Source organism: Microtus ochrogaster, chromosome 1 (genome assembly GCF_000317375.1).
Source record: "Microtus ochrogaster isolate Prairie Vole_2 chromosome 1, MicOch1.0, whole genome shotgun sequence".
NCBI lineage: Eukaryota > Metazoa > Chordata > Mammalia > Rodentia > Cricetidae > Microtus > Microtus ochrogaster.
Window position 1 is genome coordinate 78,697,306 of NC_022009.1, and position 23,310 is coordinate 78,720,615.

A 23,310-nucleotide genomic window follows, 5' to 3' on the forward strand; every position below is an offset into this window, starting at 1 on the left:
CACCATCCAACTGCAAAATCTAAAAGAACTGGGGGAATTTCTATACCATGTAGCTTACCAAAATTAAACCAAGATGATATAAACAACTTAAACAGATATATAACAAGCAATGGAACAGAAACTTCAAAAAAAATTCTCCGAACTATAAACGTGCAGACCCACATGAATTAAGAGCTGAATTCTACCAGATGTGTGAAGAACTAATACCACGCTCCTCTAACCACTTCATACACTAGAAAGGGAAGCAACACAACTACAAGCTTTATGAACTCAATATTATAGATATCAAAACCAGATAAAGACACAGGAACGAAAATAAAATTGCACACCAATTTTCCTCATGAACACAGGTACAAATTATCAATAAAATAATTGCAAATAAAAATTGAAGAACACATCAAAAAGATCATTTACCACTCTGAAATTCATTTCAATCCAGGAGTGTAAAAACAGTTCAAATACATAAAAATAAGTCAATAAAGTACATCACATAAACTAACTTAAGGACAGAAATCACATGAGCATAGTTTTGACAAAGTCCAACATCCTTTTATTTTAAAAGTTTGTAAGAAATAAGGAACAGAAGGAATTCACCTCAGCATAATAAAATTCTATAAAGCTACTTATAAACAAACTTACAGTCAACAGTATGTCAAATGGGAAAAACTCAATGCATTATCCACTATAAAATTTAGAACCAGGCAAGAATGTTCACTTTCCATAGCTCTTATTCAAAAGAATTCTCAAGGTTTTAGGCAACGTATCAAGACTAAAAGGAAAGAAAAGGAATATAAATAAGAAAGAATATATAGAAAGGAATACAAATAAAATGGCATGATCTTATATATAGGAAGCCATAAAAATTCTAGCAGGTAACTCTTAAAGCTAATGAACACCATCAGAAAGTAACAGGATGCATCACGAGCATTCAAAATCAGGAAAGTAATTCTAATCATAAGAGCTTCAAAAATAATACCTTGGAATAAACCCAACTAAGGAACTATAAGACCTCCAAAATGAAAATTTAAAAATGAAAAAAAATAAAACATGGAAGGAAAAAAACCTGAAGAAGACACTACAAGATTTGGAAAGATTTCCCATGGTCATGGATTGGCAGAATTTACTGCAAACATTTTACATTCTACAAAATTGCAGTGATGGTGACTGTTGTAGGAGGTTGCTTGCTTGTTCCTGGCTGCTCAGCCCCGAAATAACTACACAGAAGCTATATTATTTGAATCACTGCTTGGACTATCAGCTCTAGATTCTTATTGGCTAGCTCTTACATATTAATTTAACCCATTTCTACTAATTTGTATATCACCACAGGCTGTGGCTGTGTTCCAGCTCATCTGTCCCCAGCGGAAGTGATATGGCATGTCCTGACTCTCCCTTCTTTATTCCAGCATTCAGTTTACTTTTCCCCCACCGAGCTCTACTCTGCCAAGCCATTGGCCAAAAACAGCTTCTTTATTTACCAATAAAAGCAACACACATACAAAAGGACTTCCCACATCAGGTGGCATTATTAAGAAAACTAGAGGGGAGTACTGAATTTCATAAATAAACATGAAAGGTTGAGAAGAATAAGCAATCCTCAACAGAAAGAACAAAGCTGGAGATATTACCAGCCCTGTTTCAAGACATATTACAGTCATAGTAAATGCAGCATAGCACTTGGACAAGCAGATGCATAGACCATGAAGTAGAATTGAGAACCTAAAAGTCAATCACACAGTCCCAGCCAGAGACACCTAATTTTTGACAAGGACATCAAAACAATCATCAGAAAAGGAGTTTTGAATACTTGTTCTGGAAACATGGATATGCATACATACACGAACAAGGTGAGATCCCTATCTCTCACCCTGAACAAAACCAAATTCCAACTCCATCAAAGATCTTAATGTGAGACCTGAAAGGCCAAAGCTGGTGGAGGAAAAAGCTGCGGGAATGCTTGGAAATATAGGCTTGGCAAAAACTTTCTCAGAAATATTCCTCCAGGGGGTTAGATCAGTCCCAAAGGCAAAGATGCTTTCTCTCCTCTTTGGATCCTAGATTTTATACAGATACATGTTATCATATAGGTAGTTGGGACAGGAGAGCTGAAACACAATTGCCTAGGAGACGAAGGGAACAAAGGCAGTGGGGAGAGAGAGAAGGGTCAGAGAGGGAGAGCACTGACAGCACATTATGATGTCATATGAAAATATCTTATCAAACACAATATGAGACACAACGCATACACACCAACGCAAGAAACAGGAATAGCACCTCATATCATTACAATTTTTTTGAGAGAGAAATCACTGTATTTTAGACTTTTCTTGCTGAATATCATAAACTCTCTAAATTGTGAATCCTTTTATATGGAATAATCTATAATAGAGTATTTTTCTTCCAAATGGGGAACAGTCTCCCAGTGGGAAACATGTTTATTATCTGATAATGTGTTTCCAAAGGTCATAACTTAAAAAAGGGTATAGGACAACAAATGTCACCCAAACTACATGCAATTTCATTAAAATATAGCACTAGGAATAATTCTACTAAGCAATCTCTTTTCTACTTTTAATACAAACATCTGTTTTAAATAATCAGCCAATATTACCAACAATCTCGGGCTCATTGTAGAAATATGTAGTTAAATCTGCCACAACAAAGATTTTCGGTTGATCAAAGTAATGCTAGCTTCCAGTATAGAAGGGCATGGAGAAGACCCTTGATCCCATCACTGGCCAGAAAGCTGTTCACATTTGATACTGGCTGCATGAGGGAGAGTTTAATTGCTTTAAGAATATGACACATATAGAGGGACCACACAGAAGAACTGGCCCCTGTCCCAAGACTAGCTGTGCAACACAAACTGGACTCCGTGGAGAAAGAGGAAAAATAATTAATCTCAAAGATGTTGAGAGGGTAGTAATAGGAGGAATTGAGAGAGTGGATATGTTCAAAATACATATGAAGTTTTCTAAGAATTAGTAAAAATATAAAAAAATACTAGTGCAGTTTTATTCCACAAATATACTAAATGTTATCAACACAAGAATTTGTTAAAGTAAGGTGATATAAAAACAATTAAAAGGAAAATGAGAATGATGAAAAATAGAAGATCTGCAACTATATTTTAAAGTTGAAGGGAAAATAAATGATTTTTAGAAAATTAAACTTACCCAAAATGTTTTAGAAAAAATGACCACTTGCAATGAAGTTTGTCATAATAACCACATGATAACATTAAAAGATTGTGGAAAAAACCTAACTCTTTAAAAAATTAGTTCAAAAATTTTCTCAGTTTTTTCCCAAAATACTTCATTTTTCCTTGCCTTTTTGTGGAAATTTTGTGCCTTACTTTGCTTGGGTCAAAAAAACTAAAGTTGGCCTTTAGTCTCCATTTCCTGTAAGTATTTGACTCAACAGAATGGAAAATAAAGACAGTGCAGATTATACGCTTCTGAATTGACAGCGGTCAACAGTTAAAAACTTCACAAATGAGGCCAGGCGGTAGTGGCGCATGCCTTTAATCCCAGCACGAGGGAGGCAGGGGGGGGGGGGATCTCTGTGAGTTCAAGGCCAGCCTGGTCTAGTTCCAGCTAGTTCCAGGACAGGAACCAAAAAGCTACGGAGAAACCCTGTCTCAAAAATAAAAAAAAAAAAAAACAAAACTTCACAGATGTCCAAAACAGAATGAAGTAATCATAATTTCACTTGGTTTTTAGATGACTCTTCTAGGGGAGAATCAAATGAGGAGTTTCTAGCCACTATACAACTCATTGAAAACTAAAATTTCCTGTAAGCATTTACAGTTTGGACAGAACAAGTAGAATAGTCGCACGATTACAGTGCTTGGAGCTGAGAAGTTCAAGGTCATTTCTAGCAACACAGTGAGAGGCAAGCCTGGGTGATATGAAGTCATGTATCAATAAAACATACATTTTATATCTACTGAACCATACTAGTTCAATATAAAAATACATAATTATCATATATAATTTTAGAACATATTTGTGATGGATAAAGAATACTATGTAAAAAACAACCAGGTATCTTTTTGTCTAGTCTTAGAATTTGTAATCGTTTAACTATAACCTCATTAAAAATTAAAACAAAACCATATTTTGTATTGATTCCTCAGCAAAGTTAATTTAGAAGAAGTAAAATGGACAGAATGGCCTCTGAGACCTCTAATACACACAGTTAATATATATATATTATATAAATATAAGTTATATATAACATATATAAATATATGTGCATATAACAAATATAAACGTAATTCATGTTTATAATATAAACTCCCATACTACATGCATGTATATGTATTTACATACATTTCCTTCAATGTTTAGTATAAAAGCTATCTAGACTGAAAGGCATTTTATTGAATTTTACAATTATAATATTTCCATACTTCTACTAACTTGGAGAATAAACAGCTAAATTTTCATTTACTGAGCAATGACCTTGAGTGCCTTTGGCCTAATGTGACTAATATGGCTTTAATAACTGTGAGATCAGAAATGATGTAATAGAGCTGAGATGCTGAATTTAGAAAAGGAAGCAATCTACTGGAAGGACCGGGGAGAAACATGAAAAACATGACCCGAACCTGGAAACCAGGTCAGAGTGATGGAAGTAAATTTTGAATTATTCTATCCAGACTGGAAAGATGTGGGCCCAGAGAAGTAGCAAGGCTATGCCACCATTGCAGGCTTGCCAAGAATCTCATGCTGGACTGAAAGTTATTCTGCTTTGGGATAATGGTCTTGTACCTTATAAAGATTTGCCACTTATATTGGTTTAACAAAATGTTGATTGGCCAGTAGCCAGGCAAGAAGTATAGGCAGGTATACGAGAACAGTAGAATTCTTGGAAGAGAAAAAGCTCAGTCTGCAGCTGTCACCCAGACACAGAGGAAGCAAGATGAGAATACCTCTATGATAAAAGGTACTAGCCACATTGTTAACATAGACAAGAATTATTGATTAATGTAAGATGTAAGAGTTACTTAATAAGAAAGCCAGAGCTACTGGGTCAACCAGTTAATAATTAATATAGACCTCTGTTTGTGTCTTTGGGACTGAGTGGCTGCAGGACTGGGTGGGACCAAAACTTCTGTCAACAAGTTTCTGCCTTCATTCATGCTAATCTGTACAATGTAAGAGTTACTATCTTCAATTTTACACTCAGGAAAATCAACCTCAAAGTTAACTATCTTGGGACAGGAACCAGGAAAAGGTCTCTTCTCACTAAACTGCATGGCCCCTTTAGCATCTCACCTAAAGATCAAATGAAGGTCTTTATGCCAACAATTCTGGTAAGAGGAACAGAGGGCTCAACCCAGGATATGAAATATGTCCTTCATTCCTCAAAGTCTTGTAGCCTTCCAGCATTGAATTAATTCTGAAAAGTTCAGTGATACTCTTTGTTACTCTGCAAAGCAGTCGTGATGGGTTTCCATCAGAGCTGAACCCCTAGAACATATCTTTAGAGCACATAATCAAATATATTTAGTAGCCAGTGAATGAACTAATTCTACTCATCCCAACTTGTTCTTACTTTAATTACTCATGTTGGAGTTATGTTTAATATGAAGCATTATCTTTATTTTGTATTAATTATCTTACCTATAACAGAAATTAAGCTCCTATAGTATAGAATATGCTTGAAGTTCGGGAACAGGCAGTGACATTTCTGAGAATGTTTTGAAGCCCTCCCAAAGGGTATAAAAAGTTGCAGACTTCAGGCTATGTTTCTCAGCTAGTTAGACCAGCATGGATTCTAATCTTCTCCTCATTGACTTTGCTCTCTGTTATCTTTCTCTGATACAGAGTGTGGCAAACTAACCAAGTGAATTCTTCATCAACATATTCTTTTAGTTATTTACAAATGTGTGTAGCAAAAATGCATAAACACACACATATATACATGTATATGTATATGGTGTGTTTGTGTATGCATATGAATGTGTGTGTGTGTTATGTGTATCTCCAAAAATGTCCAGACCATTCTTCTAGGTGTTTTCTCTTCAATCACTCACCATCCTACTTAGTCTTTCCACAGCACAGAGAAGCCAAAAGGACTTTCTTTAATGTTGTTTCTTTAAACCTTTGGATTTCCTCTGCTGTGAAGTCTGTTATGTTGACATACCACCCTGAATAAAGCTCTCATAGACATTAACTTTACAACCAGTCAGCTTGGTCATATATTTTGTTATGTTGGTGAGAATAAAGAAACTGCTCGCTAGAAGAATCAACTGGGTTTCCAATGTCATTGAGCCACATGATCACAACTACAAAGGCAGAAGTCAGCAGGAAAGTCAGCCTAAGAACCTTGGAGTTTCTTCTGCATGTTGATGTACACACTCAATTGAACCAGTTTTTTTTTTGTTTTGTTTTGTTTTTTGTTGCACAGAAACAAGAAGGAAGCAGAGGTTCAATGAGAGGGGAAAAAATGTTTACTCACTTACCAAAACAACAACTACAGGATACAAAAGAGGAAGGCCACTCTCCTCAAGGGTACTCAAGAATTTCTGGGTCTCTTGAAATTCAGAGGACACAACCTTGAAGACAACAAAATAAGAGAAAGTGAAGGAAGTTCTTAGAGAATGGAAGTTGACTCACAGGGGTATGAACTTACATCATAGCCAACGTACTTATCGGAAATAACCACTAAGCCACTTTAAAGGATAACTATCGTTTATGCATACAAAGATTTGAGCTACTTTCTGAATTGAACTTATGTCATAATATCTGCTTTATATATAGAAAAATTAAAAATACTGTATAGAAGCAATACTTGCATCATACTAGGAATTGAGTTCAGAAAAGAATGTTTCCCTATTTGAAATGGAAAGATGGACACTTTTAAAGCACAGAGTGAGGAGCCAACTAATCTCTCACAATCTTCTGTTGCACATGGAAGGGTCAAGAAGGTCCATTCTCTCTGACACTGTTTTCTCAGGTCTCAAATGCTTCCAACTGTTTGTGTTTAATACTTACATTCACACAGATGAAGCTATAGCACTGGTCTGTGGGGAACTTCTGAACGTTTCCACCTGTGTGATCCAGAACTGTGGATGTGACATTAACACACTAGGAGAAAACACATCAGAAGACATTTACAATCTGGACAGACAGACAGACCAACATGAATGTAAGTGACCTTACGACAAAGCCACAGACTGATCTAAACTCATGGATCCTTGCAGATCCTACAGGAATAGATCCAGGCTGAACTTTATCAGATCACCACAAGAAGGTTATTTCAATTAACTGTGGACTATGTATATTATTTTAAAAAACAAAAATGTAGGAAACTGTTTTAATGTGCAATGAAAGTTATGCCTTTGCTTCTGCAGACTCACTTAGGTTTTAGGAATTAAGACTAGAGATGTCAGTCTCTCAGAACACAGTCCCCAAACATTCCTGATTCATAAAGATCTGTCTCCGTGTGACTGAAGGCTGTGCAGATTTGTCAGCATCTATTGCTTAAAGTTAGAGTTTCTTAATTTCAGGAATGCATTGCATTTTCTTTAGGTCCAGTAATCTAGCCCGCAATTCAGCTCTATAGTGGTAGGCCTTGAATTGTTTTGAAAATATATGTGTTCAGCTATTTGATAAATTTAAAACTCCAACTAACTACAGCACAATTCACCAGATAAGATACATATATGCAAAGAGTATTTCATAAAGGCTATAAAACATAAGTGCTATGTATACGAACATGCACACCAATTAAACTATATATCTTTTCTTCTGAAAACCAAGATTCTTAACAAGTATTTCCAGTTAAGGGCAATTATTTTTGGTCCTACATCTTCCTTTTCAACTGGAAATAATATCTTTCATGATTGCATAAAGAAACTTGACTTAACCTAAAAATGGCACGGGTATTTTTAATATCCTTAGTATACAAGGAGCGTGTATGCTAACATGACCAGGCTGTGTCTGAGCAATGCTGTGACGTCACTCAGGACTGTCATTCTCTACATTTCTACTCTCTGGCACAGCAAAGGGAACAGTCTGTGGCTAGAAAAACTTTCTTTCTCTAAATATTTTGGCTCAAAAACCTTTAATTACTTAAAACAAATTTCCAAGACATTCAAAAAATTAAGGAAGTTTAACAAAAATTAAAGGTTTTCCTTATTGCATAAAGACCATTCCATAAAGATTTGTCATGACGTAAATGTGCGCATGTGGACAGTGGAAACACTGTGTGAAGTATGGGTCCTTGAGAAGATGAGGAGTCAGAGAGTTTCCCTCCAACCAGAGTCAGGGCTCACCCAAGTCTGGACGGCTTTACCTCCAGTCTCCTGAGGTTTCTGAGAAGTCACCCCACTGTTTTCAGAACACTGGTTGAGTCATCTGAACATCAGAACCTGCCAATACCCCATCCCTCCCATTCACCCTGCAGGCCTAGGCTGGGTGTAAGCGAGGGAGTGCCGGAGACAGGTACTTCCCTTCCAGTCTGAGGAAATGTTAATCATTATAAATGCTTTATATTCCTTGTTTGGCCACTCAGCCTTGAGTCCTCCCTATGGGATTCCTGCAGTTGAATCAGTTTTTCAGCTACTCTTTAAGAGCCTGGAGTCTGGAGCTCAGCTCCCTAGCTTTCAATCTATCTCTGGAACCTTCTTTCCATGTGAATTTTGTAAGAACTTACTGTGTCTTGTGGCTCAATTGATTAATTGGTAAAATAAATACCTGATAGAATTCATAAGATCAGCTAATAAATGAGAAATAAGAACTGCTACTTTTAATCTAAATGTCTTTCTCAAAATCCAAGAAACAAGGCACCTGGTAGAAAATCAATTTCAGTATAGTGAGATCATAAATGTACCAGACTGCCATGCTGATGTCTGCTAGTTTATATAAACTAAAGCCCCCATTCATGAATGCTGAGGTGCTGAGTGATGCCAGTGTCCCTTGGCAAGACCCAGACCCTTGCCAGTTGACCACACCCAAAGATTTGCCATTCGCTAACAGCAATCATCTCCATAGTTTAAGTAATATTTAAAGGACGATGCCATTATAGTTCTTGTGCACAACCAAGAGAATGCCATTATAGTTCTTGTCCACAACCAGAATAAAGTCATTATAGTGCTTGTACACAACCAGGATAATACCATTACAGTTCCCGTGAAAAAGCTACTTTTTCTTAAATGTATGTTCTTCTTGGTTGAGAAGTAGATTTGTTTATATAAAAAATTCCCCTTGTCAAAAACTTTCCATTATAAGATACGTATTAGCAACCTGCTAAATAGGTAGTATTTAGTGTATAGGCCCAAACTATTTGCAAACAATAAAGATAGATTACATTTGCAAAAAAAAATAAATAAATAAAAACATGAGAACATAAGTATATGCCACAAATATCTGTTACTATCTCAGAGTGTTATATGTATTTTGCACAGGTGAATGTGTGCTCAGGTGTGCACGTATGTGCACAGATATGAGAGCCAGAGGATGATCTCAGGTATAATTCCTTAGGTATTCTCCACTTTCTAAAAGACAATGTCTCTTACTCGTCAAGACTAACTAAGCAGCTTACGCTGATGGCCAGCAAATCCCAGGGATGGTCCTGTTGCTACCTTCCGAGTATTGAGACTGCAAGCATGCATCACCACACTCGCTTATTTACATGGGTCTGGGGAAGCAGATCAACCTTAGTGCTTGCAAAATAAGCACTTTTCACTGACCGATTTACCTCCCCAGCCCTTGGGCTATTTTGAAAGCAGAACTTTCTTGACAGTAAAGAATGTAGGCTCCAGGCTCAATGGAGAATATGACAGAAGACTTCACATGCTGCATATGAACCCACATCTTCATCCCACTGCTGGAGCTCCCCATCCCCCTCAGCCTCTCTTGTCCTCACAGGAGGCTGATCACCAGCAATCACATCACTGTCGCTGACTCACTTCTTGGGAACAGTCTTTTCTCTGGCTACGAAATCAGTTAGGACATCTTAGTGTACGCCCATGATTGGCGGATGCCCAGTGGGTACCTATTTATCTACAGAAATGTGTCTGGCTGGCTGATGTCCAGGCAAAGAGATATTCCAGAAGTTTGCTTCAACATAGTTCTATCATCACTAACCACAAAGGTTTATGTGAATCCCACCACGCACACAAATCCATGCGAGGGACCCATGAGTAGAGGTGGCAAAGGCAATGTGCACAATCACAGTACGAGCAGGAGATGCAGAAAGACACCACAGTTAGTGAATCTGTGCAGAGGTCTCAGGACTAGAAAACTGAAGCCAACTCCATGGGGACAGAGAGAAGACACAAGCTCTAAAACATAAAATCAGCAGGTTCACTGGCACAAAGGGAAAGTGAGAACTGCACAATTTCAAGGCACAGATAAGAGAGCATGCTGGAACATGAAAACAGTATGTTTTCGAGAGAGATGTTCAGTGTAGGTTATAAGGAGCCTTAAATGCCCAGTCACACCTTGGGGACTTTGACTTACAAGTCACTCTAGATGCAGAGTGTCAGATGTAACAAAGAAAAAGCCCATGGGCAAGGTCTAGATGTGGGACTCAGAAACAAGTTTTCAGGTAACAAAATGTCATGGACAATTTATTCATTAGCTCAAAGCGGTATTTCATTTTATTTATTGTAGAACCATCATATACTGGAATAAAAATTTAGCTAGAGCCACTGGAACAATGGAATAACCTATCCTTTGCACGTTCAAGTAGAATTATACCACAGTCAAGTAGTTGAAATATATTTCCTAACTCAATTATTAGAGGAAGCATTAATAAATATAAATGAGATATTTTTTAAAAGCCATGTACCCTCTAACTGGATTGTAATAAATCAAGAAAGTAAAATTATAGGAAAGACTAAAACTGTAACTTGATGTAAAAAGCGTAACTTCTCAAGTACGTGTCTATTCACTAAAATCAACTAAAGCCAGGCATGGTAACTCACGGGATAATCCTGCAATTCAGAGGCTAAGGCACTTTAAGGCCAAGTTTGAGGAACAGGTAGGCTATGAATAAGTTGGAAAGAAAGAAAGAAAGAAAGAAAGAAAGAAAGAAAGAAAGAAAGAAAGAAAGAAAGAAAGAAAGAAAGAGGTTGCTTTTATTCTGCAGTATGGGTACTGGATTCCAGGCCTGATACATGCTAAGCAAGCAATGGGCACTGTGTCATGACATTAGTCTGAGAGAACAAATTTTGTAATGTCCAGAATGGACTTTCCTACAAGGACTAAATCCTGTATGTATAAAACCAATGTGCTGAATGAATAGACCTGATTTCCTCAAAATACTAACAACATTGGCTGGTAACTCAGGCTAGTCTACTGCTCTATTGTTCTGAATATCCACCATTACATTGGTTCGCACTTACAAACATTGACATCATTTCTACGCAGACAAAGGTACAGAGGACATTTTTATAAATGATCTTCCTTAAAAAAAGCAACTTGAGAACATGGGAGAGCTTGGAGGGGGGAGAAATGGGAGGGAATAATTTGCAATTATATTATAATCTCAAAATATATTCAAAAAGAATATAAAATTTATCACATAAAGTAATTAAATCGGAGAAACATAATAAGTGGCATTTAAAGATTACCCTAGTTCTCTCGTTAGTAATGTTCTAAAACTATGACAACCAATTATAGCAATAAACAAATTTCATTGAATATAGTTCAAATGCAATTGATAGCAGAGTGAGATACTTAAAGTCCACTGCATTTGGACATTCTTTTCTTCTCTAGTATTCTCCAGAAAACCTAGGTAATGTCCAAATAAACTTTATGTATTCAGCAGAATGATCTGAGGGTAGCTTCTAGTCTGGCACACATTATACAAACATGCACACACATACATTCACATGTATGCACACAACCCACGTTTGATGTGAGTCCTTGCCCCTGTTCAGATTGGACCCAAGAGAACAACTAGTTTTAAAGTGTCTTTCACTATTAACTGATTTCAAGTATCTGTGGGGACTTGAAAGAAAATGGCTCCCATAGGGAGTGACACTATTAGGAGGTACGACCTTGTTGGAAGAAGTATGTCACTGTAGGAGTGGGCTTTGAGGTCTCCTATGCTCATGCTATGCCCACTGTCAGACACAGTTCACTTCCTGATGCCTGCAGGTCAAGATGCAGAACTCTCAGCTACCTCTCCAGCACCATGTGTGCCTGAATCCTGCCTTGTTTCCCAACATGATGACAATGGACTAAACTGCTCAAACTGTAAACCAGACCCAATTAAATTTTTCCCTTTATCAGGTCATGGTGTCCCTTCACAGCAATAGAAACTCTAAGACACTATCCAAAAACAAATGTCTATTATCTTCACTTCAAAATGTTTCTGTGCATAACAAAATAGCCACAAAGTAACTTTATTTTTGCTAAATGAGTCTGAAATTGTTCTGCTCCATTTCTGCCTTTCTCCTGGCTCCATTTGTTAATCTTGATCTTTTGTTTGCCTGGTGTCATACACCAGCTTTTATCCTGTTACAAAAAGTACAGATCTACACACTGTAACAAAGAGCACAGTTCTATTGCTAACAAAATGCCCAGCTCTACATACTGTAACAAAAGGCACAGATCTGCACACTAGACCCAGCCTGCAGGCCATCAGGAAAAAATAAATTAGGCATTAGAGAACCACTCCAACAAAACCAGATCCTGCCTTATACCCAGAAAACAAATGATTTTCTGTTAAACATAGCTTGTCATTTGTGGTTATAGAAAACAATAATTAAATTCTGTGCTCTGGGAAACAGGAAGTGGTTGATGAGCCAAATACATAAAAAGCCTGAACGGTGCCTAATAGTTTAGGCTATAGGTCAGCCTTCCTTGTAACATTCATCTCTTTTGTTATAGGAATCCAAACTGAACTGAACGTACTTATGTGTTTTAGGGGGAATGTGAAAAGTTCTAAATCCTACAGATTTCCCTATGTGGAGCAAGTCAGCAGCAGCCAGCATGAACATTCCACAAAGACGACTGGACAGATTTCTCCAGCTCAGTTCCTCTCCACAGTACTGTGCTGTGGAGCAAAGCAAAAGAGAAGCTGTAAGAGCGGTCAACTGAGCATACCTGCAAGGCTGGCACTGGCTCAGTCCCGACCTCTACCTCATCTCCCACTGTTCCATCTCCACCCACATCACTCAACACTGGTTTGTTTTCCTTGCATGAAGCTCTTCGTGTACCTTTCCCAACAGGGCTTCTTTGGGTTTGACCTTTAAGTTGCTCCAGATCCCCTATCCACTTTTAGGCTTAACTAAAACAGTGTGTCTGTTGAGAGAGTACATTTAGTGACTCTCACTCCCAAAAACTGTTTTCCATAATTCTCTTATCTAAGCAGAGATGATTTTTCCCCATATCAAGGATCCTGATGGTTCAGACCCATGGGAGCTGGCAAAGTCTTTCTCCAGGGAAGGCTTAGGGAGCAGTGGAAGCTTCCTCTGGTCCAAGTATGAGAGTGTACGAAAGATTGACCAGTGTACACAAAAACTAACAACTGCACCTTCCTCCTCTTGGATGATTGCTACTTGAGACTGGTCCCCTACAGAGACTGCCTAACTCCTCCTTCTGGTGTTGTACATAATAAACATGCTGAGGTTCCAGGTTGCTGTGCATAGTTCATCCTGCTCCATCACAGAGAACACTGCCCACCCAATCCCTGACTTTCTGTACCTGTGACTGTTCTTTCTTTATCCCCCCATCACCCCATCTGAGTTCCAGAAACAACCCATTCAGGACACAGCTGTATCCTAGGATTTGTATTTACTATTATGCACTGTATTGTTATCCAATTTAACAATAAGTTCCTAAGAGTCACATCTGCTTTGCTCAACTCACGATAGCCAATTGTAGCGGGCATTGCCTATCTTGTAAGTCAATGAAGTAAGTAATTAACTAAAGGCTGATCACATCTCCTATTTACACATCCCTCACTATATTTAGAGTAGTATAAACATTCCAGCATTTTCTAGGAGTTAGAAGTGACTGAAGACTGCTATTAGTAGATTTTCTTCTGACTGTGAGGACACTTGAGAGAAAAACCCTAAGGAGCAGGATTTATTCTAGCTCATATGTCAAGGTATAATACCAATGACAGTGGGGAAACCATGATGGCAAAGTCAGGTGGTGGCTAGTTAAATAGTCTCAGCAATCAGGAAGACAGAAGTACTAACCAAAAACTCCCACAGTCCACCAATCAGTCACCTACCTTCCACCAGCTTCTCAAAACAGTGATACAAGTTAGAGACTAATTATTCGAAGACATGAGACTGTAGGGAACATGTGTCATTCAAACCATAATTCTACCTTTGCTTCCAATATATTCATGGCCATTTCATTACTACCAAATGCATTCAGTGCAAATTCAAAGCCCTCAACAGATTAAAAAATCCAAATCTCTTTGGAGACTCAAGAAAAATTCTGAAATGTGAGCCATATCAAATCAAAGAAGTAACACACTTCCTATCTACAATGGCGCAAAGAAAACACTCCCATTCCTGAAGGGAGTAATGTAGACATATCAGGGAAATCTTAGATCAAAGCAAGGCCAAAACTCAGAAGGGCAAATGGCAAACCTATAGCAACATATTTGCCATCAAAAGTTTGTGGTGAAACCATCTGGGCTACAGTGAGAATGTGTAGCCCTGCCCCTCTCACCCTGGGACCAGCACCATGCATACACTCTCTGGAGCTGTCCCATGAATTCCAGCCATTCCTCAACAATCTTGGCAGCACCACATGGTGTCTTCACTGCACCTTTGCCTTCCACATCACAGCTGCACATCTGGCTCATCAGGAAGCTCATCGCAGGTAACCCATCCCAGCTACAGATTACCACAGCAGCTTTCTAAAGCCTTGCTGCAGATCTCTGTGCAAGCTGCATGCCAGTAAAATAAGAATCCTGTGGACATTGCCAAGTTCTGCTGCAAGCTCAAGATACAGACGGACTACAAGAGGGACCACTTTCTGTCATAGCTGTATCCTCTGTGTCAGCGCGGCAGAAAGAGAGAACACGTCCTTCATCAGGCACCATTCCTGTTGCCCCTGCAGAACACAGCACAGGGTTTCTCTTCATGTCAGTCTTCTTAACCAGACCACCTATGGTCCACAGCTATTCTCAGCATGCACCCCTTCCTTGCTAGCAGGTGAGTTTCTCACTTCTTCCTGCTCTTCCTTCTATCATGCCTCACTCCAAAGCTGGCAGTCGACAGTGCTCCAGACCAGATGCTACATTGTCTGAAAATTTCCTTTACCAAAGTATCCCATTACTTCTGCATTCCACCTCACAAGAAAGTTCAGGACCAGGCAAGATGTAGCCAGATTCGTTTCCACATTATAATGTAAATGGTTTCTAGTAAAATGCTCAGTAGAACTCCATCCCTCTCTGAAACTTTTGAACAGGTTTTATTGTACACACTTTCCCTTCCATTCTCCTGCATGTCCGGCGGGGGAGGGGGCCTTTGAAGCTCTGCATACAGAATTCTAGGGCTCCATGAAGCCACATCCCTCTGAAATCCAACAGCCTACGAGCTACCTAGTGTAGCTACCGTCAGAACAGCAGCCCCACATCGCAGTGTAACTCTTTTGTTGTTGTGACAGAAGACATGATGTAAACAACCAAAGAAAGGACAGATTAGTTCTGTTTCCCTGTCTGGACAGTTCACAGTGTGTCAGTGCTGAAGGCAGGAGTCCAGCACAGCTCCTGCTTGTGGTAGCAGGAACTGAGGTTGCTTGCTACATCACTGCTGATCAGAAAACAACTTGGGCCAGAGTGTGGCCAGACTGTAACTCTCAAACCTGTTATCAGTGACCTGCTTGCTATCAGATCTCCCCTCTTATGGATTCCAGACGCTTTTAAAACGACCACCAATGGAACACCACGTGTTCAAACACACCAGTCTAGAGGGGCCTCTCACATTCAAACCCAAACAGGCTCCATTCATCAGTGTCTGATGGAGGTGGGTCATATATCAATCTGTTGATTTCATTGGTTAAGCAATAAAGAAACTGCTTGGCCCTCATAGGTTAAAACATAGATAGGCGGAGTAAACAGAACGGAATGCTGGGAGAAAGAAGCTGAGCCAGGAGTCGCCATGATTCTCCCACTCCAGGCAGATGCAGGTTAAGATCATTCCTGGTAAGCTAGCTTGTGGGCTACACAGATTATAAGAAATGAGCTAGTCCAGGTGCAAGATTTAGCCTAGAAGAGGCTAGATAGAAATGGGCCAAGCAGTGTTTAAAAGAATACAGTTTCTGTGTAATTATTTCAGGGCATAAGCTAAGCTAGCCATGTGGGCAGCCGGGTGCCGGGGATGCAGCCCCGCTGCTCTTATTTCAACAAGTGTCTCCTGGGAGTACCTCTAGAGAACTCTTTCTCTGAAAGTCAATGCCCAGAAAAAAAATCAACCAAATGACGGCAGCAAGATTGACACTAAAGTCCCACGATTTTAGTATCAGTGGCACATGCATCCACGTGCATGTGGTAGGATATGCGTCTCTTAACAAGTAGGCTCTCCATTTAACTTAGAGCCACCTGTACATGAATTTGGTGTTCTGCATTATGCTACAGTTAGACATTTGGGTCATTCCAAATCTATGCTGCAAAATTCTTCCCAGGCAATTAGCATAAGCATACCCAATCTCGTCCCTCAGCTTCAATGGGAAACATTTCTCCTATTCACATCAGTGAAACAGTCTCCCCATTGTGTAAGGAAGAGCTCCACACCCACACTGATCTGCACTGCAGATTTCAGCCGTGTGACTTCATCATTTTTATACGCTCTTTCAAAGACAGACAAAAGCTCTTGCTGTAAAGAGTTATAATATTCACCATTCTGTGCTTTTCTGTAAATTATGGACTGAAAAAATGCAATACCACAAAATAAATCTGCTTTCTTATTGGAAGAGAAATCTATATAAAATCAGATAAATTCCTTTCCAAGGGAGCTACTTCTTTCAGACTTTACTATAATCCTGTCAAACTTCAAGATTTCATACTGATATTTTTCTTTCATCTGTGCTTGAGAGATATTAATTAACAAAAGCATTTTGCATCTACCAACACGTACATTCACAAACTGATCACATGGCCTTGTTCAAATTAAAAGCCAGAAGATTTCTTTAATTGTGAAACAAAGGAAAGGCTCACTGGGTGACTGTAAAGATAAGCACACATAGCACTGTGACAGCACACAGACACGACAGAGTTGTTGGGTCCCAGCAGTTACAGGAGAGGCTCACTGGGTAACTCTAAAGATGACAAGCTGATAACATTGACCACAGCAGTTAAAGAGCGAAACATCCTGGTGAGTGTGTGTGGTTTGAGAATTAGCAAAGCGAGAAGCCAGAGAGAACACAGCAGAAAGGGTAGTTCCTTCCAACATCCACCAAGATTCTTTAAGGCTACCCAAACTTCAGGTGTAGAAAAATGAGGTCGACAACATGAGGAAGCATGAACGTTCTCACTTTGCTAGGGATGCTGTGGTCCTGGGGGCACAGAACCCGCAAAGCTGTCAGCCTAAATACTCCTGTGGGGCAAAGTTTCAGCAGAAAGGCCTAGACTGATAAAAAGAATCAGATCGTGAATAAAAAAAGGTCCATGACAGCAGAAGGACAGCAGGGATGGACGTCCCAGGGACACCAGGACTGCAGTGTCCCTCTTCTGGAAAACAACTCTAGGAGGAGCATCATCCCGTTAAGTAGAAACTATTTGATAAGCCAGAATTTCCCCTTAATAGCACATGAAATTATCTGTCTTGAAGAATACCTGCGGGATCTCAAAGATGTATAAGAAATGAAGGAATAAAAAGCAAAATGATGCTCCCATAAGTAGTGATTCACTGGAAGACCTATCCACAAAACAGATTCAAACTAACCTAAGGTTTAATACAATAATGAAACTATATACAATCAGCTTTGGAACGCTTAGAAACAACAGGACAAAACCCCACTCATTGCAGAAATGAAGAGTAAAGTAGCAAGTTAACAGGTTTTTCTCAGGCTTGAAAAGAAATACAAAGTGGAAAGTAAGAAAATTCTAGACAAATAAAAACAAAGAGAAAGTAATAATTAATCATGTCCATCTATCTAAAAAGGAGCAACCTCTGAAGAGGAAAATGAAAGTAACAGTAAATACTAAGAACATGGATGGCACAAGAATTGTTAAATAAAAAGGTTAAAATTATAAAATTAAAAAGCACTTTATGTACCCCAGAATACCCAGCAGAACCAGCCACTAATCTTACTAAAACAGTTGGTCCCATGTGGATCACCACAGCACCCCTGGGGAGTCCAATGAGCCTTTCACAAGGACCACATATCAGCTATCCTGCATATCAGAAATTTACATTACTATTCTTAACAGTAGCAAAATGACAGTTATGAAGTAGCAACTAAATAATTTTATGGTTGGCGGTCACCACAACATGAGGAACCATATTAAAGGGTCACAGCATTACAAAGTTTAAGAACCACTGCCCAGGAAGAATGGACAAGATGGAGCATGCTCCAATCACAGTATTGAGACGATGAAGGATCTTAGGGAAAGAAGAGCTAGCAACATTACATTTGAATAATTTGTGGGTTCTGTCAAGGAAGATACTTTCATGCCACAAGAATCTGTGACAGCTACTCCTGCCCAGTCTTTGAATACTTACATTTAATTCCTTTTTTAGCACTTCCTTGAGAAGATGTCCTGCAGATTCTTCATCTTTTGTGTTCATAACCACACAAATCTCTTGTGAAATTTTCTCTGAAATTAAAAGTAAAAAAGTTTTTAAACGTTATCCTTCAAAGAAAGCACAGAACAAAGCCTTATTATCTAAAAACGTGTAGTTGCTTGATCTTCATCCCCCTTGAGTAAGATGAGGCAGAGTCTAGCTCCAGGCCAGGTAGAGTAACCTGAGCTACAGGCTGAGGCATCCTGGATTCTGTACCAGCCAGGCCACTATACCCTCACATCACACAGTGCAGTAGGCACCCATCCAGCACATAGACAAGCTCTTGGTTTACATTGTACAAGGAGTAACTAGAAGTGACCATCGTTTATGTGACCACCGCTAACCATTCTTGACCAGGAGGAATTTCCCTGGTTCTCAGATAGTCCCACTTATAGACAGATAGTTTCTTCAAACCATTCCCAGGTTTTTCTTTGGCTTGTGCCTACATAATCAATCCAATACAGCTCAGTTCTAGTTGGGATTCTTACCACAGAAAATGAAAATGGCTGAATTTTTCTCAAACTTGTTAGCTTGTTTGAGATAGCTTAAATGTTTAAATATAAACCATGTGACGTGGTGGCATTCACCTCTGAACTTCCTGTGCATTCTCCCAAAGATATGAAGTCCTTCTCTATAGGGATCTGAGGTGCTAAGGAACATCACTACAGCTGTCGAGTACACTACACTATGGAGTCTTGAACTAAGAAGAAAAAAAACTAAGTGAAAATAGTATTTACCAGTCAAAACTGGCTGGGTCAGCATCAACCTCGCTGCATGATACATGGGTGGCTTATGTCATAGGTTTTCTACAGGAATTAATCAATTAATAATATTTTTTCAAGCAAAGATAGATAGGACAGTTAAGATAATATCACCTGAGTGATAGTACTCCTTTTACTAATTTCAATTTGACCAGGAATTTGTTTACAAAGTTACAGTAATGTAGAGAACATGGAGACCATGGAGAAAAGAATTATTGTGAATATGTACAGTAAGTCAGAGTCTTCACTGCAGAGAAGGGGACAGACACTCATAAGATCCCAGGGCTCTTAGTAGTACAAAAGGTACACAAATCCCAAAATATTACATTTACAGACCTACAGCTACCTTGGAAGTCTAAAATGGGCATGGTGGAAAGGACATGGAACACTTGGTGAACCTGCAAACATTCTGATATTCCTTCATTGTCATCCTCACATTCAATGCTTCAGTGTAAGCATATATTATTATCAAAGTGGTACCACTCCTGTCTTCATGCCAGGATATTTATATACAGGTATCCATAAATATCACACCTTCCTAGAGGGATACCACACTTGTAATAGTCGTTATAAAAAGCTGATCACACACTCTTTGCTCAGACTCTGCAGTCGGGACAACTACGCAAATGTAAACACAGTCATCCCAGTGGATTGAGGAGAGCATCCCTCTTCTGAATGTGGATCTTCCGCACTAAGCTAAGCTACTTTATATCACCTCTTCTCTCAGGCATCTACTTGCTTACTTGCTAAGGTTCTATTATTCCCAGAAGTCTGTAGGCACACAACCATAATAAAATCCAGTCCGATAAGAATAGAGACAAAGTAGTCAGCCTGGAAGTGCTGTGGAACATCACCACGTTATGAAAGACAGACTGCTGACAAAACAGGTGATGCTGTATAATCAAATGAGATTAGAACCTACCCAGGAAAGGTGAGTAGGCTTTGCTTAGGAGTGGAAGCAAGGAATCTGAAGGAATTCACAGAGATAAAAATGAAAATAAGATGAAAAAGGTTGGTGTAAGGAAAGTACCCATAAGTATAGTGTGATCTATAAGCAACAAAATGAGTAAGAGGTATTGAGTAGGAAAGGCTCAGGCAGGATATCCATCAAGGCCAAGGTCATGAGATCCCCTCCCAAAAGACTCTGAGGACAAGGCAACCAGCCTCCATTCAGAGTCTGTTGAAATGAAGTCAACACAATCAATATACATGAATTTAAATCCTTGGAAGGAAATGTGTCTCCCCAGCATCGTTGTAAATGCCTAGGAATATTTCTAAATGTGTCTAATACACAAAAAGATGCATCCATGACTACAAAGTAACTGCCAACGCAACAGTCGGTGTGTCAGCACTAAATCACTTTTGATAAATTGATAAACTACATATAGTTAAGAATGGAACTATTTTAATTCAAATAAAAAATAAATATATAAATTGTTCCCTCTTTGCTTTATTATAAACTCCTATGCACGTATACCCACTCTGTTCAAGGTAAATTACTAGTACCAAAACTAAAGCTGGCAGTTTTCTACCTTTTTAAAACAAAAGTATACTAACAATTAAATCTTAACTATATTTGGCATTTATCTTAGACTGTATTTCAACTATTCTAAATATAGAACTTTTACTTAGGAATCTTTCATTGCCATGTAAATTTTCCAATAAGTTTCTGTAATTCAGAGTTTTCAAAGAAATAACATCATCAAATATTACATTTTTCAATGATCATGATTCAGTCCCCAATTTTTTGATATTTTCCTTAATTATTCCAAGCTAACAGTGGTTTATAGCACTTAGCACAGAGTTGTTTTACAATGGTTCGTTGGTAATACTGTCAATTGACATTCTAATTTTATTTTCTATTTCAGTGCAAAATTATTTTTATCCAGATCTTGCAATAATTTTGTTAAGTTTGTTTATAAGCTCTAGTCTTCTGTATATATAAACTTCTAAACACAGGATAAAGTCTTTTCTTCCTTGCTAAATCATAATTGTATCTGAATTTTTTTTTGTTTTGTTTTTTTTTTTGTTTTTTTTTGTTTTTCGAGACAGGGTTTCTCTGTGGCCTTGGAGCCTGTCCTGGAACTAGCTCTGTAGACCAGGCTGGTCTCGAACTCACAGAGATCCACCTGCCTCTGCCTCCCGAGTGCTGAAATTTTTTAAACAGAGTTTTATAATCTCATTAAGTCTGTCATATTTATAATAAATAGTTAAATTATTTACAGGTCAGAAGTATTTTTATCTATCCTCCACAAATTGTATAAAATTGATAACATTTCTGTAATTATTAGAGTTCATGAGTAGAGTTGCTGTTTTAAATTATGAGTGCCTATAAGCTCTATTCTATATCAGTTTAAAATGCTGTGTTTGTCTCAAATTATTTCCATCTAAATTCTTATGACTGTCAGCAAAGAATGTTCATAAGTGTTCACAGGAATTTAATGTTCCTTTTTTTCATTTGGTGATAATTATTTAAGCCTTTAGTATTTGTCCTGATTATCCTTGCGAAAGTACTAACCATTATATTAGCATTTTCTTGGAATAGCATTTGGAATCAGAATGCTATGTAACAATAGAAATGCACACACCTAATCCATCACCCACTTAGCACACAGTTATGTGGACGAGGAGTGAAGGACCCATATGGAAATAATAAAGTAATGAAGCAAAGAATTGCCATGGCATGGATCTGCGAAACCAGGTGAAAGCACGGCAGCTTCCTGTGAGGTTCTTGCAAGCTTTAAGCTTGAAAACATTAGAATAAAAAGTGTCCTTACTTTACAAAACAAACAAGATACAAAGACAAATGCGTTAAACTATCTTAATAGTAAAAGGTACTAAAATTCCCAACCTTAAAGATCATGAGAGCAAAACCTAAGTAAAGAGGATCTAGATTCAAGATGAGAGATGGAACACTGGTAAACGGTAGCGTTCTCTGTGTGGCCAGCTCACATAATCAAGGTCCCACCGTTTGTTTACCACACAGTGGTCTGAGACGCACCAGCTGTCTGCCCTCTTATACCTTCTAAGGACCATATGCATATGTCCTCTATTTAAAATGGCAATTTCACCATCTGCTCCTCCTCCGAGACCAGACTAATAGAAATCTCCAACTATCTCTTCGGACTCAAGGCTCTGTCTGGTGGACTATTAGAAGTCACTCACAAGCCATGCTCTTCTCTACCTCCATGCTCTTCAGAGCACAGTTTTGCTAACAACTCATCAAGCTTCTAGCCTAAATTTTGGGAAATTCCAAAAGTGATCTGATTCACAGTCAGATTGGAATCTCTACTTAGCTGACAGTAACTTTCTATAATGAGGCAATTATAAAAGCTTCCTCTCTTTACAAAATATGCAAATTGCCTACCATAGTTGATTAGCCCCCCTCGAGCAGTGTAACTCTTTTGAGGTAGTAGTTCAGTTTCTTTTAATGTTCTTACATACTGTGGCAATTGGAGACTGCTGAGTTCAGAAAGATATGGTGAGCCACCCAAGCACTGAGTCTTTCTACTTCTCATGAAAACCTACGAAAGAAAACGAACCCCAAACGACCAGCACGTTTATCTGCAAGTCTTGCCAATGTTTCCAGTTTATCATATTCTCCCAATACTCTAAAGATGACATGTAAAAACAACAACACGTTTAACAACTGTAAGTACTGAACACGCATTTAATAATAAAGTCTTAGAAAAAAGTCAATTCAATATCTGAGATGCTTCTGGAAGCATTAGGTCATTCCCTGGTAGTGTGTTCAAGTATGAACTGAGAAAAGAGAATTTTTAAGAAAACCCAACAAATGTCCTACTGAGCAACATCGCCAACTCCAATAAAACC

At 38.5% G+C, this 23,310-nt stretch overlaps 1 protein-coding gene across 3 annotated transcripts in view; it reads right to left on the reverse strand.

Moving 5' to 3' along the window:
* The window catches only part of Ispd (isoprenoid synthase domain containing), a 233,200-nt gene that overhangs the window by 121,426 nt on the left and 88,464 nt on the right, over positions 1-23,310 (reverse strand). For all 3 annotated transcript variants that reach the window (XM_005343845.2, XM_026787568.1, XM_026787558.1), the window contains exons 6-8: positions 18,653-18,747; positions 7,005-7,097; positions 6,473-6,565 (exon numbers count right to left, since the gene is read on the reverse strand). In XM_005343845.2, the coding sequence (XP_005343902.1) occupies positions 6,473-6,565; positions 7,005-7,097; positions 18,653-18,747 (281 nt within the window). The remainder of the gene's footprint in view (positions 1-6,472; positions 6,566-7,004; positions 7,098-18,652; positions 18,748-23,310) is intronic.